At 40.1% G+C, this 9,563-nt stretch overlaps 1 protein-coding gene across 1 annotated transcript; it reads left to right on the top strand.

The window, feature by feature from the left end:
- The first annotated feature begins 786 nt into the window (after positions 1-786).
- On the top strand, positions 787-3,260 carry LOC147891285 (protein STAY-GREEN homolog, chloroplastic-like). Its single transcript, XM_087389971.1, has 6 exons — positions 787-1,450; positions 1,532-1,705; positions 1,790-1,957; positions 2,125-2,176; positions 2,292-2,386; positions 2,465-3,260. The coding sequence occupies exons 1-6, from the start codon at positions 1,160-1,162 to the stop codon at positions 2,657-2,659; spliced, it is 975 nt and encodes a 324-aa protein (XP_087246097.1). The 5' UTR covers positions 787-1,159; the 3' UTR covers positions 2,660-3,260.
- Positions 3,261-9,563: the final 6,303 nt, after the last annotated feature.

Below are 9,563 nucleotides of genomic sequence, written 5' to 3'. Positions count from 1 at the left end.
GAAGTCATTAAAAGTTTTCATTGAGTGGCATATGTGTAGGTCACGGAATGCTCAATTGGAAGACGTCCAGAAATCTTTGGATTTTATTTCTAGAGAATTCCACATTTAATAAAGTTTTCTTTTTAAAAGATTTATGAAGGAGCATAGGAGTATGTTAGGGGGTGCTTAATTCATATAGAAGAATCTCTCTAAGTTGTGCTAAGATAGAGCTCATATAATGTTGGAGGTAATTAAATACTTGTAATTTAAATTGGCATGACCTTGCCTGAAGGATGGTAAACCCATTATGGTTGATTGGTTTGCTTATGGTTTAATGTTGTTGTTGGCATTGTTAGGCCATGATGATTTCTCATTATTGTTTGTTTGCTTGTTTTTTAATGCACTCTTTCGCCCAAGCTCACAAATAAAGAAAAGGGGTGGGTTAGCCCTATACACATCAAAGTTTGAACATTGCCATGGGGAATCGAATGCTCATAGTTGCTTAAGAAAGTGAGTGCCTACCAGTGCCATTTGAGTTGGTAATTTAGGTCGGAGAGGGGGTGTGGGTCTAAAATGATAGGAATGAGACAGGGAAAGGGTGGATAGATAGATAGCTACGAGGAAGAGGGGGGTGACGTGGGAGGGGGGAGGGGGAAGGGGCCACGTGGAGGCTGAGGTGTCAAAAAGGGAGGGGGGTGTGGGTGGAGGAGGGGGGGACAGCGTGGAAGCCTCTTTTTCCACGCAACTGCCACCTTCCTTCCTAACAGCAAACCAATCACGCCGCCATAGCCACCCTCTCTAAGCTTTCTGTTTCTCAATTTCTAAGAATCTCACAGTCCGCCATAGCCACCCCCTCAAAGCTTTCTTTTTCTCAATCTCAAAACACTTCACAGTCCTCCATAGCCACCCTCCTCCAAGCTTTCCTTTTCTCAATCTCACAGAAGCTCACAGCCCGCCGCCATCGCCAACCTCCTCCACGCTCTCTCACCTTTCCTCCATAGCCACCCTCCCAACCTCTCCACCCTCTCCACGCTCTTTCCTCCTCCCTCCCATCTCCTTTCTTCATCTTTCCTTTGTTTCACCTTCTTGCATATCTGCTCTTCGTTGCTCTCTACCCAGTTTAACACATAAATATATTCAAATCGCTCTCCCCACAACTTCCGAGCATTCTTTTAAGACCATGGCTGTCGCTCGCTGCGCCGCACCTTCCCTGCTGCCTGCTGAACTATGGCGCCAAACGACGGACCCTCTCCTTAGTACACGCTCGCTTTCTAGCATTACCACCTCTGCGAGGTCTAGCGTATCGTTCCAGACTGTCGGGCAATATGATGCAGTAGCGAAAAGAGCTCGATTCAAAACGGCTAGCAGCTTGGAGTCGCAATTCCTGGGTCGTTGGAGCTATCAAGAAGTCCTGTCGACCGAGCAAGAGAAGAGGGCAGCCCTTCGTCCAGTTCATCGCAGCCCCACTGTGGTGAGTGTACAACAAAATGACATATTCCGCCCTTGCACGACGAACTGAAGTTTTTTGTAACGATTAAGCCTTCGTCTTCAGGTGGCCAGGTTGTTTGGGTCGGCGATTTTCGAGGCATCCAAGCTCAAAGTGTTATTTCTTGGCGATGGCAAAGACAAACACCCTGATCAGCTGCCTCGCACTTACACGCTCACCCACAGCGATCTCACAGCTAAGCTGACGCTTGCCGTTTCTCAAACGATCAACAAAGCCCAGGTTCGTGTTGATCTCTGGTTTCACACGTTAGTTCTCCTTCATGCTTTGATGTTCAACTGAAATCTTTTGCTTCCCCGAGCGCAGATTCAGGGCTGGTATAGTAGGCTGCAGCGAGACGAGGTGCTGGCAGAATGGAGAAAGTCTCAAGGTTCTATGTCGCTGCATGTTCATTGCCACATCAGTGGGGGGCATTGGTTGCTGGACGCTATTGCGAAGCTGCGATTCTACATCTTTCGGAAGGAGCTACCAGTGGTGAGAATCTTTTCGTGCTTGTGGAGGTTCGATGTTGTAGTCGTTGATCAGTTCACGGAGGGACATGACTCGTATTTCTCTTTTACAAGTGGCGGCTCTTCTTTCTTGCTCGTTTCGAAATGGTTGTTACGGTTTCTCTCAGTCTGAAGTTTAAATCATGTATGCAGGTGTTAGAAGCGTTCCGGTACGGGGATCAGAACTTGTTTAAGGAGCACCCAGGTTCGTTTGCATAGCTCTTTCCAAATTCTGGGGCCTTCAGAAAGGAAAGCTTGAGTTGCAAATCATTCAAATCTTGTCCTCGATTCTGAGAAGGATTTGAGGTTTCTTGAACCAGAATTGGAGGAGGCCCTGGTGTGGGTGTACTTCCACTCGAACATGGAGGAATTCAATCGAGTAGAGTGCTGGGGGCCGCTAGGGGAGGCTGCAAAGGCAAGTGCGAGGGCCAAGCTTGGAGTTATGGTGAAGCGATATGAATGGCAGATATTGATTGGGGTTGTGTGTGTGCAGGGGCAATCAGAGGCGACAAAGCAAGCGATCCACAACGCTTTGGACGAGATCGAGCAGGAGTCGTGGCCGAAGCAGAACTGGAAGAGGCCTCAGCGATGCCCCTACCCCTGCGACTGTTGCTTCCCTCCAGCCAACGTGATTCCTCTCCCCCCTTCCTTCCGAGAAGACAATCAGGAGCAACCTCAGCAGGCCTGATAATTGAGTGATTACTGGGTGAAAGTTCTCCTCAGCCGTTCATCTCTGGAATCTGTACAGAGACGCCTTTGTATATCTTGTTCTGGATCACTTGCTTGACTGGTAAATTCTCCATGGATGCAACTACTGGGGAGAGTCGCAGATCACTTCCTTTTCTTTCAACCTGTTAAATTCGTTGACACTACTTCAACCTGTTAAATTCCTTGACACTTCTGCTGCCCTTGGTGAAGGTGGATCGGTTTGTAGCTCTGAATCGACAACAGTTAAGATGTCGCTCCCCTTGAAGATCCAAGAAGATGTTTGGAAGTTATGTGGCTGTTCATCATAGAGATGAGGTTTATATGTAAACACAGTATGGAGGTCGTTGAGCAGCCAGGTTTCGAGTGTAGCTTCCGAGGGCAGAAAATATGAAGCTGGTCCTGGAAAAGAAACAACTTACTGAAGAAAATCTAAACACTTGCATCCTTTTCATGTACAAAAATATGTCTACACATATTGATGCTCCATCCACTTACGTAGCTGCTCTGTCAATGGCAGTTGCGAGATAACGCCCACTATTGAAAAGACATTCCATTTAAATTTTAGCTTGCATACTCGTGGTTTCACTCATAAAGCCACTATTTTCTTTATCACCTGCAGTTCTGTTATGGGATGATTAACATTGATCTGCCCCCAATCTCCCAAATACCAAAGGTAAATAGTCAGTGAAACTCTTTATCATAAAAAATGCAAGCAAGCTAGAGGAATCCTCTGGCCACATACAAGCCAAAGAAATACCAAAAAGACATATTGTAAATATTCCAATTATTATGAGGAAAAGCGTCTAGGTTTAAGAAAATCTCTGGGTAAAAGAAGTGAATTGAAAAAGAAGTTCGGAAGCATTCTTGTTGTGTTGTTATTGCACTCTTTGATGAGTTCGATGAAGTTAAGTTGGGTAGACACATCTTTAGACCAGAGTAGAAGACTAGACTCCATCAAAAAAGTACAAATACTTTAAAAAACTGTAGACAATAACATATCACCAAACAATAGGAGATTATAGCTCTTTAAATGGCCTTTTAGCTCCATGGAGCACGAAAAGAGTAAGTTAAAATTGAAGTTGAATCCTACCATTTTATGAATTTTTTTAAAGGAAAAAAAAGAATAAGTAGAAATATGGTCATGATAGTAGACGATGCAGGGTCCCAATCGTCCCTCCAAACGTCAAGGGTGGTGTTTTATTACAGGCTTGGTGATGTCCAAAGGTTTGTTCCTTTTGGGAATTGACGTGTAACAAATACATGGATAAGGCAATGCTCACAAGAGCTCATAATTCATCCTTTGTTGCAACCTTTATAAATATTGTGACATGGACTACAACCATGTGAATTGACATCCTTCGATCTTGCATCCAATTTGGCTATCTCTACGGACTCCGAATGTTCCCTCGCATCATGAATATGCATCAAAAGAGAGGACTGTTGTAAGAATTTAGATTGACGTAAATATATTTAGGGCAAGGAAAGCAACTAAAAATATTCCTCTAATAATAGATAATATAATTATTATAACCACACATAGTCTGGGTGAGGAGACGGCACGCTTCCTTCGCCAAAAAATTATAATCCGAGGAAATGGGCCCTTCCTTGGGCATTGAGTTTTAGAGCATCGAGTAGCATTGTGAATAAGTGTCAGGCTTTACTCATAACTATTATTGTAGATCTTCTTGTTCTAAAGAAACATGTTTAAAAAGCTCCCTAGTCTATGTTTCGAAGCTATAAAGTCTTGTTTCAAAGCTTTATTATGTTTGTGCCTACTAGTAAGGAGGATTCCATTATCAAGAGTAGGTGAGAAAAATCTATCTCTTGCCTCATTCTATTCCTTTCTTTTTTTAAGGGAGGAAAGCCCCCCCCTTGTCACATGCCTTTGTTAGGGACTAGCCCTTAGGCCTCTTGCTTGTCATGCTCTATGCCATCCTCTCATTGGGAGGTAAGATAAAACTCAAGCTCCCCTTCCTCATGCTTCAAGACCTTTATTTATTTTTATTTTTCATGGTCCAAGGGACTAACCATCAAAGTAGATGATGCCCTAGCCTCACACACAAGTCCATTAGGGACTCAACTATTGAGCTCCAAGGATTTTATGCCAAAGAAGCAACATCTAGGGAGAACCATATGCAAAGTGGACCACAAAGCTTGAGAGTTCCATCAACATTACAATAACAAATGATAGAAGAAATGAAAGAAAATGTCTTATTCACTTACTCAGAGTGATATGGTAAGAGGATGATAGTGATCATGGTGAAGTCACAGTGTTTAAACCACCTGACCAGATTGTTTGTAGGAACCTTTGAATTTCTTAGTAAGGGAGACAGGCAAGGATCAAGTACATGAACCTCAATTTGATGCTTCTCTTTTAACCCTTCTCTATACATGCTGGTAAAAATATTGTTATCAGTGCATTGTATAAGAAACTCAATCCATATCATCAATTAGTTAAGAAACTCAACCCATGTATTAATCAACTAAGCATGAAGGTCAATAGAATTGTATTAGCCACCCACTCTCCTCATGACCTCAATGCTTGCAAACAGTCTTGGGTCAATTTAATATCTCTAACAGAAGTGGCATCTTGCAACTTCAAGATAATATTTGATCCCAACTAAGTTATCATTTGATTATTTCTAATGTCCCTTAGGGAAATATCTTGGATAAATTGCATGTTGGAAGCATCCTTCTACTCTATCATGGCTTGCTCATAAGCAATCTTACTCCTTGACATGTCCATGCTGTGTGTTACCTCCTCTATATGTATTCCTTCATCCTTTTGTTTCCTTTGCTGGTGGCATAAATAGGATATCCCTCATTTTTAGGTCCACCCAATCACAAGGATAAAGGAGTCTATAGTATCTATAATGAACTATCTTTAGTGTCTCAAAATCCTTCACCATCAAGGTGACTCAATGAGTATGAGCAACAACAACCATGCTATCTTGAAAGAATTCTATCATCCAAGCTTCAACTAGCTCTTGGAGGGAAAACATTGTAGACCTATGCCATCTATAACCTAGCTAAATGCCATAATAGAACTCCCTCACAAGCCTTTGATAGGGAGCCTTTGGTATTTCATATCCCATGGCCTTTATGCCTTCCTTATCTCCCTAATATAAGCACTGACACCTTTTGGGAAAACCTCCTCTTCTTTACCAGTTTAATTATTTGCACTGATAAACCAATGATGGTAACTCTTGATTTTGGAAAAGAAACTAAACTCCCCTCCTGGTTTAAGGGTGACCCCAAATTCTTCAACTTATAGACAGTACAACAGGAAATTACCTAAGCTTTGATACATGCCTTTTCTTTGGAAACACCTACAGTAGAGTCTTGGCAACTGGCTTTCTCTAACAATCAATGTATTTTAAAGGAAGCTAGGAAAAATAGAGCAACCATTCATGCCAGAAGGATGGTTCAAGACTCAAAAAAGATATTGAAGTACTAAAGCAACATGCTAGATCTCAAGATACTCAAGCACAGGTCAAACTGTTCGAGAAAAAGAGAGAAAAAAATGGCAAGAGCAAATAAAAATCAATTAACCTAAAATCCATTTTAGAGATTGGTAGTAGGAAATATTGATAGGCCCACTAGAGAAAATTTTTAACTTATTAGAATTCAAGAGGAAATCTGCTTACTCAGTAAAGGAGATGATGTCCTAGCTTCCTCAAATGAGGAAAACTTGGACAAAATTTGGCTGCATTTCGAGATCTTACTAAGCTTAACTATTGAGCTCAATGCTAACATAACATATGCAAGGAGATAGCGCAACCATGTAAAAAAAGCTACAGTTCGAGGGTATGATTGGGTGCAACTGGATAAACATGTGACACTCTAGGAGTTGAAGGATGCAATGTATTCACTACTGATGGTAAGACACCTTGTGAGGATGGACTTCCCTATGAATTTTATAAATGCTTATGGGAAACTGTAGGCCCATGTCTACTGAAGGTCTAAAGTCAAAGCGTTTCCTAGGAGAATCTTCCCTTTCATTTGAATGGTTGGATTACTAAGTTCATTCCTAAGGAGGGAGATAAAATTGAGCTAAGGAACTGGAGACCTCTCACAATGCTAAACTATAGTTACAAGATTCTAGAAAAATCTTTAGCTTTGAGAATCTAGAGAAGAATGGACAAATGGATACACCATGAACAGAAAGGCTTTATCAAAGGAAGACATATTCTTGAAGCTATTGTCAACATCTCGGAAGGATGTAAAGGAAACACAACAAGATATTTGCTTCATTAAGGTTGATTTTGACAAGGCTTGTGACAGACTAAATTGGGATTCCTTACTCCAATCTTTGCATGATCAATTCATATCTTTTGTCAAGCTTCTCCTTTCTAATGCCTCTGTGAAAATTTGTTTCAATGGAGAATCAACTCAACCCTTCTTTTTAAAGAGATCTATTGGATAGGGCTACCCCTTTCCCCTTTACTCTTTGCAATCTCAACTGATGCCCTGGGATGGCTACTCCATGAGCAGATAGATGAGGGAACACTTAGAGGCATTGAACTTCTTCGTGGTCTCCAGTTGGTAAACCAATAGTTTGCATATGATACTAACCTCATAGTAAGAAATACCCCTCAAGATGTGACTACAACACTTCAATGCATGGACATTTTTTGTGTGTCATCTAGGTCTATAATAAAGCACTCAAAGACAAGGGTATGCAATTTTGACAAATAGGGAGCAAAACACTCTAGAACAACTAGGATGCAAAAAGATTCCAAAGGTAAGGCCTTCATACTTCTTGGTATTCCCATGGGATTTTAAGTCTCCATGAAGGAAAGATGGGATTGGTTCTTAGAGCCAAACTTGACAAGTGGAGAGGATTTCAAGCCAATTTAATAAGGAGAAGAGTTGTTCTTAATATTGCATGTATACTATTTCCATCGTTTACCTCTCTGACTGATTCCCATCCAATTGACAAGTTTATCAGGCTATGTCGGTCTTTCCTTTAGAGAGGCACTGATACCAAAAGAAGACTTGCTAAGGTTAAGTGGTCCTTTTGCACAAGGCCTATGAAAGAAGGGGGCTTAAGAGTTACTGACATTCAACATGCTACTTTCAAACTATTGCCTCTTAATAGTGTAACATCTAGTTCGAGAATTGTAACCTCAAAATGAGAACTCTAGGGGAATCTTTCAAAGATTCCCTTCTTTTCATGTGAATTTTATATATATATTTTTAAAGATGGCCATTTTGCACAATGTCTTTTTACAAAAGACATAAAAGCCATCTTTCTTTGAAAAATTCTTGACAACAGTATTTCAGAAAATAGGCATGAAAACCTTTACTTAAAATACAAAATCCACATAAAATGCAATAATGTCTCAAAACCATTACAATATGGACCTGCTGCATCCAATGCAAATAAAAGGGCCATGGCATGACATATTTCAAAAGTCTAACATGCTAGAAATTACATTGCTTCACAAATATACATGCCATTGATTCTATAAAGAATAGTACTCATCCTCAAATCCTATACTTTCAAATGCACTAGAGATAAAGCTTTGTGGGGTAAAAGTTGTAAGATCCTTCCTCCTCCAAACTATCCACTAGAACATTCTTTGAGTCAACCTAGCCAATTTGAGATGCCACCCTCTATCTTGCATGGTGTGTCTTGGCTTTAACTTGTGCACTGCATTCAATTAATGTCTTTGGTATCTTTCAGGATAATGTTATGTATTGTGTCGCCTTTGGCAATTGCCCTGCTTGTCTCAATTGAAATGCATATACCAAAATATCTAACCCAATTGCTCAATCAATGATATCATCTACCAAGCTCTACCTTGCTTGCTTTATGAAACCATATGCTTGGTCAATGATATCATTGACCGAGTGAGCCAAAACCTTTGAAAGCTCTAAATTATTTGGAAAAAAATTTAAACTTTTTGTATATACATATTTTGGTACTTTTGACATTAGAAATGAGCTTGGAAGGCCCCAAAACCCTAAAAAGGACTACAAACATGGATACCTTCTGATGATATTTTTAAAAAGCCCATCGAAAAAAGCATGCGTCCATGTGCTAGGTCAATGATATCATCGACCTGACACACATATGGTCAATGATATCATATCATCGACCAAGAACATTCTTGGTTGATGATATCATCGACTAAATGCATGCCAAGTCAATGATATCAATGCTCGAGAGCCAGGTGCATGCTTTCCCATCTGGGATTTTCAAAAAATTGTCGGAAGGTATCCATGTTTGCAGTCGCTTTTAGGGTTTTGGGGCCTTTCAAGATCATTTATAATGTCAAAAGTACCAAAATATGAATGTACAAAAAAAAAAGTGTCTTTTCCTTCAAAGAATTTAAAGGTTTTAGCTCATTCGAATAAACATTTTTCATTATTTCTTTATGTGATTTAAAAAGTGGGTGAAAAGACTCGTTTGGACAATAATGAGTAGAACATGCTATTAGGCGCAACAAGTTAAGATAATAAAAGTTATTTTTTGATAAAAATACAAAGGGCATGGGAAGGAAAAATCTTTAAGACTTTGAGAATATAGAAAATCAAAAGATATTTTGCGATATAGTGGAGGCTCTTTTTAATTTATAGGCATGATGTTTGAAAAATATATGAATTCTATAAGTTTTTAGTCTTTGACCGCAAAATATAGCTTTTTTTTAAAAAGTTATAATTTTAATGAAATTTTGAGGGAATCTTAAAATGGGTATCAATGTTACGTACTTGAAATAGATGTTACACTGTTTCTTGGCCCTTGGGTGATTAGAGATGATCTGCATCCTGAGGCAGACTAGGCTAGCCTCCTCCTGAGAAATTTTAATTATGTCAGGCCTATAAGTGTCTCTAAATGGAAGAATTATCCTAGACTCTCTGCTCTGTTCTACCCTAAA

Source organism: Dipteris shenzhenensis, chromosome 18 (genome assembly GCF_047967505.1).
Source record: "Dipteris shenzhenensis isolate YYH24624 ecotype China chromosome 18, Dip_SZ_1.0, whole genome shotgun sequence".
NCBI lineage: Eukaryota > Viridiplantae > Streptophyta > Polypodiopsida > Gleicheniales > Dipteridaceae > Dipteris > Dipteris shenzhenensis.
The sequence above is the reverse complement of the archived record's forward strand: the minus strand, read 5'-3'. Positions and strand labels throughout refer to the sequence as shown.

Coding starts and splice junctions, on each gene's coding strand:
- LOC147891285 (XM_087389971.1), top strand. CDS start 1,160: ATGGCTGTCGCTCGCTGCGCCGCACCTTCCCTGCTGCCTGCTGAACTA. Junction 1,958..2,124: donor TTCGGAAGGAGCTACCAGTG/GTGAGAATCTTT, acceptor TCATGTATGCAG/GTGTTAGAAGCGTTCCGGTA. Junction 2,177..2,291: donor CTTGTTTAAGGAGCACCCAG/GTTCGTTTGCAT, acceptor TTCTTGAACCAG/AATTGGAGGAGGCCCTGGTG.